At 51.5% G+C, this 20,056-nt stretch overlaps 7 protein-coding genes across 7 annotated transcripts; 3 read left to right on the forward strand and 4 right to left on the reverse strand.

Moving 5' to 3' along the window:
- Positions 1-205: 205 nt before the first annotated feature.
- Positions 206-1,411, reverse strand: APUU_30179A (uncharacterized protein; the record flags this gene model as incomplete). Its single annotated transcript, XM_041701243.1, has 6 exons — positions 206-236; positions 292-926; positions 985-1,020; positions 1,084-1,160; positions 1,229-1,240; positions 1,306-1,411. The coding sequence occupies 6 exons, from the start codon at positions 1,409-1,411 to the stop codon at positions 206-208; spliced, it is 897 nt and encodes a 298-aa protein (XP_041554148.1).
- Positions 1,412-1,766: 355 nt separating this feature from the next.
- APUU_30180A (uncharacterized protein) lies at positions 1,767-3,215 on the reverse strand (the record flags this gene model as incomplete). The annotated part of the gene is made up of 2 exons (XM_041701244.1): positions 1,767-2,574; positions 2,626-3,215. The coding sequence occupies 2 exons, from the start codon at positions 3,213-3,215 to the stop codon at positions 1,767-1,769; spliced, it is 1,398 nt and encodes a 465-aa protein (XP_041554149.1).
- A 579-nt stretch (positions 3,216-3,794) lies between these two features.
- APUU_30181A (uncharacterized protein) lies at positions 3,795-4,745 on the reverse strand (the record flags this gene model as incomplete). The annotated part of the gene is made up of 1 exon (XM_041701245.1): positions 3,795-4,745. One exon carries the CDS (start codon positions 4,743-4,745, stop codon positions 3,795-3,797), a length of 951 nt encoding a protein of 316 aa, XP_041554150.1.
- A 3,193-nt stretch (positions 4,746-7,938) lies between these two features.
- On the forward strand, positions 7,939-8,333 carry APUU_30182S (uncharacterized protein; the record flags this gene model as incomplete). Its single annotated transcript, XM_041701246.1, has 2 exons — positions 7,939-8,172; positions 8,316-8,333. The coding sequence occupies 2 exons, from the start codon at positions 7,939-7,941 to the stop codon at positions 8,331-8,333; spliced, it is 252 nt and encodes an 83-aa protein (XP_041554151.1).
- A 972-nt stretch (positions 8,334-9,305) lies between these two features.
- Positions 9,306-10,067, reverse strand: APUU_30183A (uncharacterized protein; the record flags this gene model as incomplete). The annotated part of the gene is made up of 1 exon (XM_041701247.1): positions 9,306-10,067. The coding sequence occupies one exon, from the start codon at positions 10,065-10,067 to the stop codon at positions 9,306-9,308; it is 762 nt and encodes a 253-aa protein (XP_041554152.1).
- Positions 10,068-16,791: 6,724 nt separating this feature from the next.
- APUU_30184S (uncharacterized protein) lies at positions 16,792-18,339 on the forward strand (the record flags this gene model as incomplete). Its single annotated transcript, XM_041701248.1, has 1 exon — positions 16,792-18,339. The coding sequence occupies one exon, from the start codon at positions 16,792-16,794 to the stop codon at positions 18,337-18,339; it is 1,548 nt and encodes a 515-aa protein (XP_041554153.1).
- A 709-nt stretch (positions 18,340-19,048) lies between these two features.
- On the forward strand, positions 19,049-20,054 carry APUU_30185S (uncharacterized protein; the record flags this gene model as incomplete). Its single annotated transcript, XM_041701249.1, has 2 exons — positions 19,049-19,510; positions 19,578-20,054. 2 exons carry the CDS (start codon positions 19,049-19,051, stop codon positions 20,052-20,054), a joined length of 939 nt encoding a protein of 312 aa, XP_041554154.1.
- Between the last annotated feature and the right edge of the window lie 2 nt (positions 20,055-20,056).

Consider the following 20,056-nt stretch of genomic DNA (forward strand, 5'->3'; position numbering starts at 1 on the left):
TTCCAATTATGCTTCCAGAATCCCCTGATCGTCTAGTTTGTGCGGAACGTGGGGTTGGTCGGGTACTGTCGGCCATATCACACAACATCCTATCTACCAAGTACGACAACAGTGAACAGAACCCCTAGAAAAAGTACAATATCTTTGAGAAAGCGCGGACCATTCTATCCCATACCAGACCAGTCTAGACAACTGAATATGCAAGCTAGCTAAGCAACTTGCGCACTACCTCAACCCTATCGAGCCGTTAGCAAACCCCACCATAACAGTCATAGTTGACGCAAAACCCACGTCGCAAAGGTCCCAGCAGAGACAGGCATCGCTCTGAGCAAGGCTGGCCCAAGGCCCTGGAAGAGCCCGCGCACACCGGCATTCTCCCAAGTAGCCCGAAACGCATACCTCATCGTGCGATACCGCCCCTGCGGCCCAAACCCATCACTCTGCATCTTACTCTTAATGACATCCAGCGGATGGCTCAACAACCACAACGCCTCCCCAGCTAGACCCCCGCATAGCGCAATCTGCCAACTACTAAGCTGTTCACGCGTCTTCTGCTCTCTCTCCTGCAAGACACCAAGCAGCCCCTCATACGCCGCAAACCACACCCCGTAGCCATGGAACTCACGCAACAAGGTAACAACCTGTCCACGATACAGCCCAGATACACCGGCGGTCCGGATAATCTTCCGCACGCAGTCCCAAGGTCCAGAATACAGCCTGCTATTCTTGCCATGAGGCTGTGTCTGGAGCCGGATCCTGATGTGCTCGACAGGGCCCGAGACGACGCTATTGGCCACGCCCGCCGAACCGCCGGCGAGATAAAACTGGGGCAGCGACAGATCTGCGCCGCCACCAGGTCGGTGGGCTTTATTGTAATGCTCGATGAGCTGGCGGAAGCCGTGGAATGCGCCGAACTGGATGCTGACCTGTTTCACATGAGTATGTCGTAGAATATTAATAATGTCATGCGAGGGGTAAACTCACGCAGGCACCGACTCCTAACAAGGGGACCAGACTTCCCTATGTACTACGTCAGTGGTATCAAGACAAAATAAGAATCAAGCGCGGCGGACTTTATAAAACGCAAGCGGTCCTTCTCGCGTCCAGGTGCGACGTGCCACCGAGAGCGCTGTGCTTCCGGCCTGTGTCTGGAGTCGGACCTTGACAATATCTACCGATGAGTACAACACTTCTCTCGCCAGTAGTCATAAAAGGATCCAGTGCGAACCAAAAGGCTGTCCTGTATACCCTGTTAGCTCTCGGGCTATACGGTAGGGCTGAACGGCTCAATGCGATTTTTCTCACCGATAAGTACCTGCGCAACACCCCCAGCGGCTCCAGCTGCCAGGCCCTTCGCGGTCTCCTGCCAGTCCACTACTGGATTTGATGTACCCTCTATTTCCGAAGACATGGCTTATTGCGATGCGTTTCGCGATCTTTCTTCCAAGCTGAGGGTTTCTAGATTGCATGCTATTTGACTAGCATTGGTTCGGCCTTGTCTCCGACAGGGCGTGCTGCCTGCGGGTGAAACGACCGAGATGCAGATGGGTTCTACTTGGTCTGTTGGGGAGAAGAATTGTCGTCGTATTGTTATCCACCTATTTTCTTTAATAGGTTGGCATGCTATCTTGAAATAGGTAGGTACTGCCCACTAACCCTACATTTCGATTGGAACGATGTGACTCGGTGCGCTCGTTACTATGACAGGAACTCCTGCATGGACATTGAGAACTCAAGTAAATCATATCTATGCTACTAACTCTGTCCTACATGAACCCCCTCTTCAGCCGACGCAGAGTTTGCCTCCTGAGGAGTAGATATTCTTCTCTTGTCCGCCCAACCGCATCCCTATTCTCAACCGCGCGACGCAGTAAATAAGACAGACAATCCTTCAATGTCCCCCAGCTGAGACACTTGAATACTTCCGGGGGTGTCCTCTCACCAGAGTCCTTGCCCAGCTGCAATAGCCGACAGCTAACACCGTCCGCCATTCCAAGCAGCTGTCCGTACTGTGTCTGGGTCGCTGGTCGTCCCGACGCAAGTTCTTGCTGGATCAGTCGGTCCGCATTCAGTACACTCTCCTTATTATGGGTAGCGAGAAATAACTGAGCCGACGGGAAGGGTTTGTCTGCCTTCCCAAAATGGCCATACTGCTGGCGAATGATACCCTCCGCCATCGTATTATACATATCATCGGTCTCGAGCTTGGTGTCGTTAATCAAAGCCCGCGGCTCCGCCGCAATATATGCGCCGCGAACGAGCTTGATCCCGATAGTGAAGCCTTCCTTCTCAGCAATATCCATTTGAGACAACAGATTGGCTGGCGTGGATTTCAGGTACGCCTGGTACGTATTGTATACCACTGCCACCCCGCCCTTGTTATACTCCCGCATGAGATCCAAGGCCACACCATCGATACCGTGTTGGACAGACTGCTGCTCGGCATCCACGAAGATACGCGCTTTCCGCTCGACGGCGCGGGAGCAAATCTTTCGTAGCGCGGCCGTCATCTGCTCTGGTAGTGGCTGGTTGGAAGAAAGGGCTTGCATGGCGGGAGAACCTGCGCCTGTCAATCTGTACATGATATTAGCATTGCAAACACTTCTTCGCAGTCATGTATCATACTTTAAAGCCAGTATATCTCCCTCATTCACCATCTCCACAGTCTCCAAAACACCGTCGCTCCACGCCGTGATATCAGAATTCTCAACATCCTGGGACTCCATCCCATCCTCCCCCCCAGCATTCTTTTCCTTCGCCGACGCATCAACAACAATCTCCTTCGCATAAGTCAAAATCACCCCCTTGAACCCCATATCCTTAATCCTGCAAATCGTCCCCCTAACCTCCTCCCCATTTTCCCCCGCACAGAAATGATTATAAAACGTCTTCTTGACAATCCCCCTCAACACCGGATTCCCGTCTACATCCAGCAGCCATATCCTGGGGCGGTTGAGCATCGACAACACCGCAAGCGCGGGGCGCAGTAACCACGAATGAGACGAGACGGTGGCTACCAGGAATGCTCGGAGGAGCATCTTATTCGGGAGCAGGGAATGAGGCGGTGGTAGCATTGTCTCCTTTGACGAACTGGCCATAGTGGTTGTCATTGTTGATTTGGGTTTGGCGTGCCCAGTCCGGCGTAAGCTGCTTCCGTACTGTCCATACCGGAGGAAGCCCCGCGGGTATGGTGGAAGGCATAGTTTTGTTGACATCTTTTCTCCAGTAAGGCCTGTATCTCACTCCCGATGTAGACAAGGCACCAAGTGGACAAATGGTGTACAGAATGAATAGATTTACCGGTATGTCGTCTGTGATACGACGCAACTAAAGCCAGCTGTATGAGGGTACGGCCCGAAGACCCGAACTCTCGGGCGTGTCACCGAAAGGGCGCGTTGATGGTTTGGAGAAATATGGGCGATTCAGTAGGAGTTTCTATACGGATGAGGACGGAAAGTCACCGACAGGGCGTGGAGATGGTTGTCATGTCATGTCGTGGATGTCAACCCCACCTCCCCCGCATATCGCCTGTTCATCTCCACTGATTGGTCTTGCTTTGAACATATAATCTCTAAAATAGCTAGATAGCTCGAGTGTTGACCGTTATGCACCGCTTTTTCTTTACAGTTCCAGCCAGATATCGAAGCCAACGACACCCATGATATTACCTTCATGCCGATGATGTGGGAATATCAATCAGATAGTCAGCTTTGCTTTTATTTACTCTATAATATTTGAAGTCATTTATTTCACTTTTGGCCAAGCTCTGGCAGATCTATATTTTCGAATGCAGTCTAATCCTCCCCGGCAAAAAACAATAGAACAGCTTCAGCCACAACGCCAGAGTCATCGTCATCCTCCATGTCATGTCTGGATGACCCCCAAATCCTCTCCAGGTGCGAAGAGAGCCGCGATTCTGACCAGCTGAATGTCTTCGCAAATTGGTGACAAAGCTCCCCAGTAGCAAAGGCGTCGTATTCAAAGTGGCCTTGCAGGGTGAGGACACGACCAGGGTTATATAACCCTTGGATAGAGCAGCGGTCGGTGCTTCCAAGGCTCATCCACGTTCCTTCGAGAAAGTCGTCTGTCGTTCCCTTTTCGCCATTTAGTTCCTGATAAGGTACCACAGCGTCACCGTGGATAAGCTGGAGGCGAAGCGGGTTGGTGGACGAGAATCGCTGGAAAGGTACGAATCGGCGTGCGAACTCAGGATTCAACGTGATCGAGTGCGGCCCAATTTCGTGGCCGTCTGGCATCAGCTTCACGACCACCTTTCCAGATAGCTGGTCGCCCTTTGCATCCGGCCCCGCCCCTAGTAAGGCCTGCCCGATAAGTTGATGGCCAAAGCACGAGCCGAAGATCCTGACGAGAGGGAACTCGGAATACACCCTTTGGAGATAGGATTGCAGGGGCGGTATCCAGTGTAGATCATCGTACGCCGCTGCGGCCGCGCCGGTCACAAGGATGGCGTCTATCGGGGGCGGTCGAGAATCTGTATAGACGCTGCCATCGGTTACCGTGTCCACTCGCAGGCACTCCAGGGAAGGGAACACTCCGCCGACCACATCAAACCCCGTTACCCGGACCTCTATCTCTCCATTCTTCAGCTCCTGCCCGCGCTTGTTTATCCGCTCTGCAGCGGCCTGGAGGAGCCGACGAAACTGAGTGCTATATAGCCCCCGTTTAGCGTACACCCGATAACAGGGAACATCGGTGTCCAGCACCGCGATGTGTACTTGAACCATTATACCTATAGGGCGCGCAATTATTCCACACCCAATTGGCACAATTCCTGGACTTTGTTGCCGACAAAGCTTCGCCGCTATTCACTTTTTACCCTGGTTATCGACAGGCGCACAACAACATCTTAAACATCGCGGGGTATCTCAAATCCGCGGGAAAGTGGAATATCGAAGACTCTGTTAGTCACGTTCTCCAATCTATTCATGAGCTGCCATTGGTCTCTTGGTCTGTCGTCTTCGGAGGGCTATCCGAGGTTCGGGAGACATATCCGAGTATAAACATCTCCAACTGTCAAGTATAGGTATAAAGTACATCTTTGCACGACAATGTATCCTGTTAGGGTGGTCTATTATCCTGTGGTGCTAGGCTTCAACTCAGTACCTGTCTGTAGACCCGACCAGAATCTACTGCCCACATCGCCTTGCGTACTTGGCTATACAAGCCATTTGGGCTCGCACTTGCCTCTCTCTCACGGATCTGGACCTCCCTGATCGCACCTTCCTTTTAGGGAATATGTAAATATAATCTAGGAAAGAGCGATTGGTGATCTCTTCATCACACCTTCTCCATGCAACCGATTAACTGTGTGGACTGGGTCGCACTTGCCGCTTCAATGTCGCTACCCCCGCGGCCTGCTCTATATCCAAGAAGAGAAATCAAGCTTGCATACAACTCCGCGATATATGTTATCATATCTTATGAGCAGGTAGGAGCAGGATACCAAAACCTCGGACCCTGGCTCCGAGGGTGCTAGTCACAGTGCAGTGGGAGTGTAAGTAAATTGGTTCGTTGAGTAGTCATCCCAGCCCTAAAGGAAATCGAAAATCACGTTGGAGCCCTAGGTTAGTGAACGATGTTTTTAACGCTGAAACAGACCCACGGGTTATATGGCGTCACCCCAGTAGGAAGTGGACGCACGATGAAACCCTCGCCTATCAATAATTACCGCAATTGGACTGATGGCTTCACATGCTGCACATGGGGAACTGGGGCGTCCCAAATTCCTCGATTTCACAACCTTGTCAGGGCTAGGCCAGCGTCGCGCTTGATCCGAGTTCCAGGAACACCTCATTCTCGGCAATCACTGCCCGTGGGAAAGGCCCAAGCGCATGGCAGCCGATGAAACTTGGTCTAGCGAGACGGGAATGAACGCCGCGGATTCCGGCCCGGGTCCTATCGAGTCCACCGTACAAGGTTTGACGTCTATAAGAGGTATATGCAAATGTGAAACCACACAGCCATGACTGCGTCAGGCCCAGCTCTCGACTTTGGAGGTTCATCAGATAGAAGCAGGCCCGGAAGCTTATGTTGAGTCGACAACTGATCAAGACGAGGGAGAACCTGTTCGAATAACTCGAAAGACATCTGTGCCCCCAAGCCGGGCTCATGCAGTGTGGATGGTATGAGTTTTCACCTAGATCTTCCCGCGCATTTGATCGATATCCAAGAACGGTAAGCCGTACATATACCCGACATTCAGGGTACTGCGGCAGGGCGCGCATGGATTGAGTCATGAGGCTGCCAGGTACCTCGTGATTGATCAGATGCACGGCACAGTCCACTTTACCTGGATCGGGATGCCTTGCATGTCCTCGAAACCGACGCGGCTGAGACGAGAGGGCCTGCATTTACCCCGGAAGATGTTCGGGAACCCCCCTCCATTGTCTATCTCGAGTATAGTGTCCCCATGCCGATCTCAGCACCGCAGCATTAAGTGTGTCTTGCATATCCGAAACAATAAACAACCGGTTTAAACCTCCAATTACCCTTTTCGGCCTGGGCTGGACCAAGTTCAAGCCACCAGCACAAAATGCCTCGTGGCCTGGCAGAAACGGCTTCCTGGACATCTGTCTGGACAAGCTCTGGGCCGGCGGAAATTCACCACAACAAAACGCGCCTCTGATTGGCTGCCTCGGTGTGCCAGAGTGGAAGAAGAATTTTGGCGTGGCCATTGCTTCTGATCTGCAATGATCTGGAACTTCTTAGGGCCAGCGCGTGGTTTCTTATACACACAACCCTATCAAAGTCTGCCAGCCAGACCTCATACTTGCCGATAACCGCTCCATAGTACCAGATTCTATACCTGGATACTATTGGAGTACCCTGACGGTGATTTTTAGGTGTCTCACTCTGCGACAAAGTCCCCAAAATCGATGCTTCGCGAGCACTCTATTTCCGACAGTCGGGGTCGACCATCAAATATCTCAGGCAATTCGTCCTAGAAGGGAACGCCAGTCTACCACCGCAATGCGGCGGAAGAGCCCCCTTTGTCGATGCAATCACCGGAATAAGGCAACGGACAAGATACTTCTGGAATGTTTCGACTTGCTTTCATGCTCTCTCGTGCGGGAACTGGGGTGGTCACCGAATAAGGGAAACCCTGAGGATAAAGTTGTTGAGAAGACGGTGAGTTAACATACATACATATATTCATGTATCAGATATTATCATATTCAATGGTGAATTTTTCACGCAGCTCGACTTTTCGTCCTCTGCTGGGCCGTCCACCGACCCGGTGGCTGGCACTGGTTCAACGGTCACTGCGAAGTCGGGGATCTCACTCAATGCGACAGCGAGACTCTGCTCCAGATGGTGAATTATATCACCAAACCCTTTTTCGAGTCCAGTTCAAAAACGATGACGGACTTTGCGTAGAACCGCATAATCTGCTGGTCCATCGCTGATCACATCTTCGTTGAAGGGGGCGCCGAGCTTCACCACTGTTGCTTCCATTGCGAGGGAACCGTGACGGCAGATTGTCAATTAGATGAGTACGTAGGAATAGTAGATAACTTGCCCGCGTCGACGATGTCGTATTACAAAAAATATGCAATATATGCAGGCAAACAGCAGGGAGCTTGGCTATCGCAACGCACCGACCGGATAATGCCACGACCGCTAGCAGGCACACCTCTCAGATTCAACAGATTCAACAACCCATTCGGCCCATCGGCACTCTCCAATCGAGCTGGACCTTTTTCCGCTTCCATGTGCGGTGCATGCCAGAAATTCAGACAGTCCCCACTCTTTTCCTTCGTACAAGCATGACAACATCGATCCCTGATGATTTTCCAGAGGCTGTCGATCTAGCTCGTGGCCTCCACTCCAGGGATGGCGCAGGGCTCTTCAGCGTACTGCTTTCTACAGTAACTGCTAGTTCTTTGGTCTCGTCAGTGCATGCTCCCTTGTTTCCCCATGCCCAAACCCTCCTGGCGTCGACGATCCAATTTGATGATGCTGTTGCAATCGCCACAGACGCTATCCTGGCCAGCTGAGCAAGCTTGTCGCCACACCGGTTGGGATGCTATTCTGGCGCAGCTGAGCAGCTACGGTGCTGGCTCGCTTGTTGCTGTCGAGCTCCGCAACTGGATTGGGGCTTACCGGCAGGCGAATGTTCAGCTTGTGATGCTGCGGGGATCGGGAAGTATTGTACGGATTGCGCAGATTGTGACTACGGAATCTAGGCATGTGAAAGGTTGAGTATTGCATACTCCAATGTTGTGTTTCTTTATTTGCTCTTTTCTTATTCAAATTGGTTCTGACCCTTAGTTATATTTGCTATATCTGTGCAGTATGTGCAAGTGGTTTGATATGTTTCCAATACAATTGCTGTTTTCACAATGTTTACTTCCATATTCATTTGTCTTATGCTTGTTCGCTACAGCGATATATATATATATAGTTACCGTATTGTGGAAATCGGAGAAATTAAACTCGATATACAAGTTGTTTCAGTGTGATATAGAACAGCTCCATTATACCCTGTTTATATTATATATATCCTCGGCAACAGTAAAAAACAAAAAAACTTGTAGAGTGTGTCGGAGTCATACAAGTTAACTTCGTTACGTTGACAAATCTCGAGACCCGCTCTGATTGCCGAACCCATGCCAGACGCGATTGTGCCTAGCCCTAGGGTCATCGATTGCCCGCCCTAATATCTTACACGGAGTGTCCCTTTCCAAAGCATTCTCGCCATCTATGAATTCCGAGTACACAAAATTTTTCCAAAACTCCAAAATCCTAGTACTAATCGGCTTTTCCGACGGAGTTGATGGTTGGAGAATGGAGATGGATCCTGCTTATTCATCAGACAATCTTGGCATCACGTGGCCTGCACGGCCCTGTGGGAACTAGCATCTGCGACCCGAAATCCGTACCATGATCGCGGAACTAAGCTTAATTTAGCAGAACCGCTACTTGGGACGAGCTACGGAGGCTACAAGGAGATATGCGAGGAGAGAAAATAACAAGTTATATAGATTTTGATTGGTTTTTTTTCTTGCTTTGTAGCTTTGAATATAGTATAAATTAATTTCCCTTGGTTCAAATAAATAACCTGTTCGGTTGTTTCTAGCAGCAGCGCTTGCTTGCTATACAAAACTCCTATCCTATGATTCCTATCCAGTCCCATCGTTAAATAAAATGTCACTATCGCTCTGATTGAAGATTTCGCGGAACAACGGGTGCTCGGGTAATATGTGCATGCGTCTGAAATCAAATCACGGGTATGTATGTGATGTGTATGCCTCGTCGCAGGGAGTCAGTCGGTGGCTAGCTGACTATCGGTGCCGGGAACTGCCTGATTTCGGTGCTGCTCGGCTTTTGGGCCCAGGCATGGGCCCAGCCTGTTGCACCCGACACCGCCCGTATCTGATATGTTTGTTTTTTGCAGTTGAGCGTGTGAAACGCTGGCCGCACTGCTCGCATGTGAAGCTCTTCGCTCGCCCGCTTTTCTCGCGGAGATGTCGCTCGTAGTTCCCGAGAGAGGAAAATGCCCGACCGCCGCAACTGTGCTCCCAGCATCGGATCGTGGTTTTTGTGACGCGGTTGGTTTTGGTGTTTGGGCTGGCCGACGAGGGTAGGGGGCTTTCCGGTTCGGTGGGGGAGGATTGAGTGATCGGTGTTGTTGTTCCTGACGAAGCGCTCGAGTAGTCGGGAAGTGAGTTGCATTGAGGCGTGAGCTCAGGAGTGCATGAAGGAGCGGTCGGGGCAGCGGAGAATACTGGTGCGGCGAATGTATCGATCGCTGGTGCCCAATTTGTGATATTGAGTGAAGTATCGGGGTATTGTCCCATTGAGAATGAGCTATCCGTAGGGGAATAGCTGGAGAGAGGTGTAGTTGGCTGGCCTGGCCACTTGTCGAGCGGCAGACAGTAGTAATCCGGTATCGTATAGATATGTTGTTGCCAGTTGGATTCTATCTCGAAGCTCCTCTCTTCTTGGGTCGATACGGGAGAAGAGTTGGCATCCCAGCCCGTCCAGAGTGTGTCTGCAAAAGGGGACGGGGGGAGGTTGTACAAATGGTTCTCGAATGCCGCCATGGTCCAGATAAAAGCTCTTGGTGAGCCAGGTTGAAGGCCAGGTTGATGTCAAGTTGAAGGACCCGTCTGGCGAGCGGTCTGGGTCTTTCCGCCGCTTGGGAATTTCGAACTGTAAATGCCAAAGATGAATTGGAGACGGGAGCCAGGACGGGGGAAATTGGAGGGGAAGCTCTGAGAAGTTGGGAACATGGGCGGGAAGATGCACTGCAGGGAGACAGGAGAGCGGCACGCAGACTGGGTCTGAGGCTTATCGAAGGTGCAGATTCCAAGACACCTTGGTATTAGATACGAAGCGCCGAATGCTGGCGGGCAGCCAAGCCCATGTCTCGAAGGTGGTTCAGCTGAACTGGATCATGGATTGGCAATGGCAGAAAGATTCCCCATAGTTCCGGCCCCGCAGAAGGCTGGGTGACTTCAAATCGGAAAAGCAGAGGCCTTTTGCGACACCGGATGAATGGCCACGATTCCCAGTCTTGGGTGATCGGCACAATCTTGCAGACGAGGTTCGTGGATCGTGACTAGTCCTGGGGCGTTCCCGCAATGGCTCCCGTCCCTGAGATTAATATTGACCATTCTTTGGCCAGGAACCCCGGACAGCCTGGCCCACAAATAGAGCCACCTTGGTCGCGGATATCAAGCCACGGCCTGCATGGCAGCGAACTATTGGCCCAGCTCGTCCGCCCTAGCAGGATTGGGATAAAGCATTGGGTGCTGTTTAGGTAAAACGAAAAAAAAAAATTAAAAAAATAAATACGGAGTCGGAGTTTCGCGCTTGAGTTCTGCCTCTGCCAGCTCCCCATCAGGCGCCACCAGCAGGCCTGCAGACTTAGTCGTGGTCGAACTCACTGATCGTCGCTCCTCTGACAAACACCCCTCAGAAGTGGGTTCGTTGCCTCATCCAGCAGGTCGCTTTGGCCCTCTGGGTCTCGCCTGCAGACTGCTTCGCTTGAAAGGAAAAAAAAAAAATCCAAAATGCAAAAGCAAAAGAGGAATAAATTAGAAATGACAATATGCTCACTGCTGCGTCAAGATGGCCTAGATCCATCCGATCGAGAATCCATCACAGCGGTTCTACCGAGATTGATGTTCACCTTCCCTAGCTGATCGAACCGCATGGCATGAGTGCATTAGGGGCAATCGGGTCCATCGTCATTCTATCATCATGGCTTCTTCGAAATTTGTGGCAGGAGTGCAGACTGCGAGGTGATCGTAGTGCAACGAGGCAGGATCATGCAGGCTCCTACTATGTGCTTCGTGCAGTCACGATGAGGAACTGCTGTTGTGCTACCCAAAGAAAAGCAAAAATGATAGCCATGGCGTCAAAGTCTGAAAAATCGAAACTTTGTTGACCGCCCCGAGCAACGTGGTTTGTCTGTTCCCAGAGCATGAAGTCATCAGCGCTGTCACCACTTGTTTGGGTTTGGCCTGGCGTGTGCGAGCGAGCACCAAGGTCCAAGATCACTCGTAAAACTCCGTCTTTCCTGTGTCCGGCCCGCTGTGCCGTGATCCGTGGACACCCGAAAAATGTGTCGAAGCGCAAGTGGGCCTGTTGCAGTCACAGATCGCATTTGGATTTTCGAGGTGCGTGATCGACAGCCTGGTGGGGCAAGACAAAGGACATTGACCTCGCCAAAGTGAGCAAATGGAACTGTTCCGGAGTATATACAATGTGCGGAATAGTATCGTTATCAATGAATCTGTCTTGCTGTGTGTTTCGGATGTGCTTTAGCAGGTGGACTTCGTACGGTCCCTGGCTCTAGTTCGAGAATACCTCGTGGCTGTCTCCTGTCAATAGCTACATAATTCCCATTTGGTATACATCTGCCTAGAGCCAGGACAGCTTGAAAAATCGCGAAATCGCTTCCTTTCATTCTTTCATACTCACTTTTTGATTCGAGAATGTGCTGGGAACCGCGGGTTCGTCAGGGACGGCCCTTCCGGGCAGTGATGCAATCGAGCAGGACATCCGAGGGGTTTGCGCAGAGGTATTGCGCCGTCCGGTGGGACAGATCAAGCTGGACAAGTCATTTGTTGCACATGGAGGGGACTCTCTGTTAGCGGTCAAGTCGATGGCCCGCTGCGGGGAAGCGGGGTATACCATCACTATTAATGACATGCTCGAGGCGACAAGCACCCCGAAGCTATGCCGATCTGTAAAACTGGCAGAAGGCAACGGGACACCAGGGTGCTCGACTTTCGTAGCGCCGGTCTACTTTCAATTCCCCTTACTCCGGCGCAGAAACCCTATTCTTCGGCGAAGGCTTGGGATGTCAAATTGTTCCAACTGAGCGACGATATAGCGGAGTCGACCGTTTACACTGCGCTAGAATCACTCGTTAGCCATCATCGATTCCTCCGAGCGAATATCACAACAGAACGCGGGAACAAGCAATTGAAACTCACCTCCGGCGGCAGAATCCATCCTCTTGCGCACCGCAGAGTCATGAACCCCATTTTCGATGGCACTGGGAAGGAATCGATGGACGGAGGAGATGTGGAGTGGGATGGAGATGAGAGGCAACAGTGTTTGTCCAGCAGGGCACGTGCCTCGCACGCTATCTTCGGCTCGACCTTCACCTCACCATCGCCGACGCTTCGTCCTGTAATGTGCTTCAATGCGATCATGATAATGCGGCACTTGGAAATACCCCGGGGCCCGGGCTTTCGGAGAATTCGTTTGGAACCTGGGCAAAGACACAGAGCGGATCGGGGTTTGAATTTGATGACCTGACCTTGGACTCAAAGGGAGTGAAGCAAACAAGGGAATCCAGAGGGCAGGATGGATATCCAAATGGTGAAAACAACTACAAATCCGACCTGGCTGTTCTGGAAGCAGACGCTGCGACAAACCTATCCATGACGCCTTCCGCACTGAGCCGGAAGACTTGGTCACTGCTGCATTATTTATCGCACTTACCGGAGTACGCAAATTGTTCGATGGCGCTTTGGCATTTGGTATTATCCTGAACGACAGGGTTCAGGCCGGTATTGAACTGTCAACCGCGGTAGCATGCTTTGATATCATCAGGCAACGAGTGGTGCGGGGGGGAGAAGACGAGAATTCAATCGGACTTATGAAGAGTGAAAGACACGCGCATGGGCTTTGTATCCCATTCCGAGACACTACCAACCACAGAGCAGGATTATATTCTGCGCGACCTCACGAGGCTTCGGAGATCATCACACTCAGAAGGGTTGGCACTGCAGGAAATCTCTCAGCGTGATGAGCTCCAGAGTCTTCCCAGCGCATGCTTGGTGCATATCGAGGCATTCTGCGATCAACAACAGGTAAAACTGCGTCTACGATTTCAGGTCATGGACTTGGACCAGATTTGCATCAATGCTCCTTTGTGGTTCAATTGAACACAGACAGCTCAGACACCGAACTCGACTTTACACGTCTACAGGTGCCTGGTCTTGCCTAGTGAAGCGTCATCCCGCCCTTCGTATGGTATTCATAAAAAGTGCCAATCGTGAAGGGCATTTCGACCAAGTGATATTAAAGGAGGGAATTAGTTCGATGATCTCGCTGGAGAACCAGTAATAAGGAACTCGTCCACCAAGGAAGACACATGAAGTGACGCTTTGCAAAATGTCTCCATCCTCGGTCAGTCTCGATATACAGTCGCCAGAAGCTAAGTCGGTAATGAACTTTACCCGAGATACCGTCAACTACCGATCATAGCTCCCAGTGGAATATTCGATGGCCTACTGGTCAAACTACCTTTATGGAGCCCAACCTTCCCACTACGTACTTCCCACTCTATGGCGACCCACTCGGCCACCATAACCTCCACAGTATTAGGACTAGTATTCCGCTCGGCTCCGAGGGCCTTGAACTCGGAGAATTTTGCGGTTAGTTTCGTATCACTGGCGCTAACATTTGCCACATCGCGTGGGCACTAGTTCTCCGATCATATACGGGATTGGAAGATGTTTGCTTTTCCTACGCAACCTCTGGGCCTCAGGCGCCTCTTAAGAAATCAATAACACAGTTGGTGCTTTTTCCAATGCTGTCGTCACAGGACTTGGTACAAGCTCGGTGCGGATTTGTGGAGAGCCTGGCGCATCAGTACCATGCTGCCCTTGATGATGCACAGTCTGGGAACTTTGCCCATCTGAAGGGCAGCACGTTGATGTCGTGCCAGAGAAAAACAGCAACCGAGCTGCTGGATCCGGCCTCGGTGAGCTGATCGACGCCGCCAACCCCAATGAAGTGACTCACTGACTCAGTAAGTCATGCTCGTGCGGCCTGTGATAACTTATCCACCGTACTCCGTACTAATCGCGCGATCATAGCTCGATTTGTCTATAAACATCCAGATCGGCAGCGAAGGGTTGGGGCCGGAATTCGCGAATCGGAGCAGCCACCGTGAAAATTGTGGCCCAGCCTTTCGAGCAAGCGTTTCACTGGGGATTTAGCAGCAGAATCTCGATGGCCCCTTTCTTTATATCGGCAGACGCGACACACAGGTGAAGATTCACGGCCAGCGTGTTAAGATTGGGAGATTGAGTACTACTGAGTTAAGACAAATTTCGCAGGTGTGGGTGAAGTCGCTGTCAGTGTCGGTGTCTTCAGCGCTCCTGAAACAACAGGAGATTCTAGTAAGGCATATTTAGCCGTCGCGATGGAGATACCGGTCACCTCCTCTAATAAAGATTCGTCCTTGTCGCCCGTTACCGACGACATGTGTGAAGCCTTTAGTGATCTGCGTTGAAATCTGTTTGAGGCACTGCCTTCGTACATGTTCCGCAACTGTACCTGCTATTCAGCAAACTACCCCTTACGGATTCTGGCAAACTGAACCGACGAGCTACTTAGGGTATTGTGAACGAATGTGACTCTTGGTCGAAGTACTTCCCCATTGACGAGGTCAAAATATCACCCTATACCAAAACCGATGGCAGCTGCAAAGTATACGGGCGATGGCATGTAGTCAGCGCCCGCGGACAGGCTCAATTTCTTTGCGAGTTACTCACGTCTTCCGCCATCCTGTCCTTTCCGATATGGTCATGCTCATTGACCAGACTGCCGGAGAAGCTTCTAACATTGTTTCCAAGTACGAACCATTCTCCACGCTGACAAGTGGCAGCGTGTGGCAATCTCTCGAACCTCTTTTTGTCGTTATCCGGCAATATCATCGACGCAGCTCCCACTATTGATCTTCAGTCACTCCCAATTGCCACATCTCTAAGGAAGTCCCGCGATCTGATGGCATAAGTTAGCATCGACGGGCAGGGGAACCCGGACATTGCACGATGGGAGGCTAGTTGTATCGAACTGGTCAAACACGATATTCCGCGCACTTGTGTCGTCCACGAACACCAGTTGGTCCAGGTTTCTCTTGAAGAATACATTCCAGCTGTCAAAATTTATCAGGGATCTTTCTGCTCAAGATATGAATCGCCAGCCCCAGCTTGGCCATCCATCCTCGAGTTCGCGATCATAACCTCCTGCAAAGAATCCGAACACTGGATCATGTTCCGTTTGAGCCACGCGGAGTACGAAACAATTTCGCTTGCGAACTTTGTTAACACCCTTCAAGAGATCTATCAGCACCTGCCCTTGAGCAAGTACGTCAACTTCGGCCGGTACAATTCCAATCTCACAATCCGGCAACGCCCTGTCAACAATCATGCGTGCGGCGGTGGGCGCTCACATTGGCCCGATACGTGGGCAGTCCGGGCGTGATCTTCGGTGATGTTGTATTAGGCCGCAATTCTGGGGATCCGACCGCAGAGAAGGCCGCTGGGTGTTGCGCCAATATAGTCCCCGTTCGAGCATCTCTCAACGCCACGTGGAGTGTTCATGACTTTCTCCAATCTCCCCACCAGTAGCTTATATCTCGCCACCGTACGAGTCCCCCGAATTCCGCGATGTGATCCGGACATGTACCGATACGCCTTCGGGCACATTGTTCACCTCGCTTCTGAACCACCTCGACGAGGCAACCGAATGGGTCCTTGACCTTGATGACGGGGTTTACAACGTCTCTGTGGCGAAGACCGAAAGTGCAGGAGATTTCTCCGATGTATCCATCACCTCCATTGCTGGAACTGCCACGTTGATATCGCCATGGCGTACCTTGAGGACGGCATCACCTGGGAGCTCGCTGGCAGACTGCTTGACCATCTGCCTGAAACCGTGGGCGTTTCGTTAATGGAGATGTGGATGCCAAGTTGGGTCCAATTCTTCCCGTGCCAGTTGGTGACGTTACGCAATCGTGGGTCTACATGGCTCCTCAAAAATTCGATGGAGACCTGGTAGATGCCAACATTGTGGCCTTTGAGCTTCAGAAGCAGGGTCATACAGCGACTGTCGATGAAGTTTTCCACCAGAGTTTTACTTTTCCTTTGTATAATTTTATTTTTTCTGTTATTCATTTAGATAGATCTCTTCCTGTTTAAATTTCTCATTGGAATTATCTCTTATGCTGTCATGACAGTCGATCACCCCATGTAATTGTTTACAGCTTCCCCGCATTCTCCAATTAAGCTTTGTTCCCCGCGTTTTCTCATAACCGAGGGCCCGGTTGCAATACAGCTTGGGGAACAGAGTCCGGCAATGATGTAGATAGTAGGCTTTATGACAGGCGAGACTGTCGGAATGGAGTCCCTCATTGGGGTAATAATGACTGTCCACGGTATGTATATCTAGCCACTTCCCTGTCCTTATCTCGACGTTTAAACCTTACCTGCAAGCACAAAGACAGCCAGCCCTACCATGTCTATCCTGCCTAATATATCCGTAAACGCCTACAACCTCTGGGTCGTGATCCTCGTGGCCGTGGGCACAATCTCAACAGCCTACGGGCTCGCCGTGATCGGATCCACGGTCGGCCAGCCAAGCTTCTACACGTACTTTGATCTCGAAGCCGACACCAGCGCACCGGGGTACGCACATACAACGAACATGATTGGGGCCCTGAACGGGATTAACTCTGCTGGTGCCGTCATCGGCTGTATCCTACAGGCATGGACTGCAGACGCGCACGGGCGCAAAACGACCATCCAGATGGGTGCTGTTGTGCTAGTCATCGGAGGTGCCCTGTGTTCGGGGGCTGTCCACATGGCGATGTTCCTGGTCGGAAGACTGGTCGCTGGTATTGGAGCTGGAACCCTTGCTTGTATTGTTCCTATATACCAGGCTGAGGTGTCCACGGCTGAAACCCGGGGTGCGATGGTCTGCGTTACGGGCATCATGTATGCTGTGGGCTACAGTCTGGCCGGGTGGTTAGGGTATGCATGCTTCTTCATGGATGGAAACAGCCCGGCAGCTTCGTTCGCATGGCGCTTCCCACTCGCCTTTCAAGTTACCTTCCCTCTGTTTGTGCTAGGAGGGAGTCCGTACCTCCCAGAGTCACCGCGGTGGCTCCTCGCAAAGAACAAACGCGAGAGAGCCCTAACAATCGTCCAACGACTACACGCCTCCAGCAACACCAACGCAGACGAGGAATTCGCCTTGATAGAGAAACAGCTCGAGCTCGACCAATCACTCCTCACGCAGGGAAAGAAGAAAATCGGAACAGCACTCTTCTCCACCCCGGCAAACCGCAAACGCTCCCTCATTGCTGTAATCCTCATGATCGGGAACCAGTTCCTCGGAACGTTCGTGCTCACAAACTACGGCGTCCTCATCTACGCTTCCCTTGGTCTCGCCGGGTCCATCCCTCTCCTCCTAAACGCCTGCTGGACCTCCTTCACTCTCATCGGCAACACCTGGACAGCCCTCTACGTCGACCGCTTCGGCCGGCGTCCCTTCCTCCTCATCGGCGCAGCAGGCTGCACGGTATCCGTGATCTTCCTATGCGCACTATCAGCATCCTACCTCGACACAAACAGCGGAAACGTCGCTGGCCTCCGCGCCGCCGTCTTCTTCATCTTCTTCTACATATTTTGGTGGTGTTTCTTCGTGGACGCGACGCAGTTCGCGTACATCGCGGAGATATTCCCCAACCATCTCCGTAGCCAGGGTGTTGCATTAGGGCTAAGCTGTTTCTATTTAGCGTCTGAGGTGACTCTTGTTGCTGCGCCGGTGGCGCTGGATCGGATTGGATGGAAGTTTTACCTTGTGCTTATTTGTCCGAGTGTGGTTTATGTTTCGTGTATTTATTTTCTTTTCCCTGAGACGAAGGGGAGGACTTTGGAGGAGATGGGTAGGATTTTTGGGGAGGGTACGCAGACTCTGGATGGGGAGGAGGGAGTTGGCGTTGGTGGATTGGTGGAGAACGGGGAGAAGGCAGAAGAGAGGCGGATTGAGAATGTTTCTTGAGATCCTGCGTGTTATATTCTATCCTGATCTATGGATATTGGTTTGGTGGGTCATATTCTATATCAGATGTCTATTGCCTTTCAGGGGTAGAACCCTTGTCCGTCGCTTTCGTGCAACTGGCCAAGACTCTTGAGCAACGGCCGGTGTAGTACATATTTCAGGCTCACTGGACACTACCGGTATTAGGTCTGAAAAATCAATAAGAGGGTCCGTTGCCGGCTGGCAGAGTTGGTACCGTCTGCCTTCTACATGCACGTCACGGAACCGTAGATGCGCACAACCTGGACTGGTCGAGACTCGCCTTAAGCCCACACTACCTTATATCAGGCATAGTCAGAACCGGCGCGTTGTTATGCTAGTCGGTTGAGAGGCTGAGACACAGCCAGTGCCGTCTCGCTTTGATATTAGCCAAGTCTTGCTTTCCGCGGGCCGACAGGCATCGCCATCTATGAAACCAATTTACAGTTATCTTAATTAATTATCCTGAGCCGCAGTCACCGTTTTACCTATTATCTCCGTCTAATCGAATCTATGTCGCCAGGAACCGGCGATGCTTCTTATCCATCACATGCAATACAGGCAGCAAGCCGCACTTAGGGTTTGCAGCAAGGATGAGAATTGGCTATATGTATCACCCCATCACCCTCATTCCATAGGCTCTCGTCGTCTTTCCTCACTATTCTGTCGTTACTCCTATCTCTAAATTATAATGCACTTTCTGAGATACCTTCCCCTCGTTTCCTTTGTTACGGCCATCGCCTCTGGCACTCCAGATGCATCTCCTGATCGAGATGTTGACACCACGCTCTCTAAGCTCTCAGAAGTGACCGGCCCCCTTCTCGACGGTCTTACTACGAGCCTTGCTGGTGTTTCCATCCCAGGTATTAATCCAAGGGAGACCAGCACAGAAAGGAAAGCAATCAAACGACAAGCCCAGGATCCACAACAAGGACTCTCCGATGCCTTGAACTCGTTGCTACCGGTACATCTCAGACTCTCCGTGCAGTATGAGCACTGGCTAACCGGACATAATGAAACCAACCAGGGCATCTCCTCCGTCCTAAACAACGGCGTAATCAACCAAATCTTCGACCTCCTCCGCGACGGCAAAAACATCTTCACCCCCGAGTGGAATGACAAGTTCAACGACGTTGCAGACCAACTTACCCCAGTACGTCCCTCCCTCATATCATTATTCACCTTCCTTTCCTTCAGCTAATATATTTCACGAATACCAGCTGGCAAACGACCTCGGCCTCTTCCTGGGCTATCTCATCCGCGTAATCCTAACAGGGTCTTTCAGCGGCACCGGGACAACGGATACGGGGCCGACGTTCACACAGCCTTCTTTCCCTAATGATACTGATTCTGGGTTCGCATGGCCGGGGTTTACTATTCCTTCAGGGAGTGGGGATACGCCGGCTACGTCTACTGAGTCTCCTATCTTCTCTGCGACGTCGACAGGCTATGGTTTTTCGGGATTGGGGATTGATTGGTCTGGGCTTGGTGGGAGTGGGAGTGGGAGTGGGAGTGGTGGGTTTGGATCATCGTCGGTTGGTATTAGTGTCCCTACGGGGACGGCGAGTGGTGGGTATACTCCTAGCTTGACGACGCCGACTGCGAGTGTCTTTACTGGGGCGGCAGCGAGTGCCCATATGGACTTGCCTCTGGTGTTGGGGTTGGCTGGGGTCTTTGGCACTGTTGTTCTGGTTTAGTT

This window comes from Aspergillus puulaauensis, chromosome 3 (assembly GCF_016861865.1).
Source record: "Aspergillus puulaauensis MK2 DNA, chromosome 3, nearly complete sequence".
Classification (NCBI taxonomy): Eukaryota; Fungi; Ascomycota; class Eurotiomycetes; order Eurotiales; family Aspergillaceae; genus Aspergillus; species Aspergillus puulaauensis.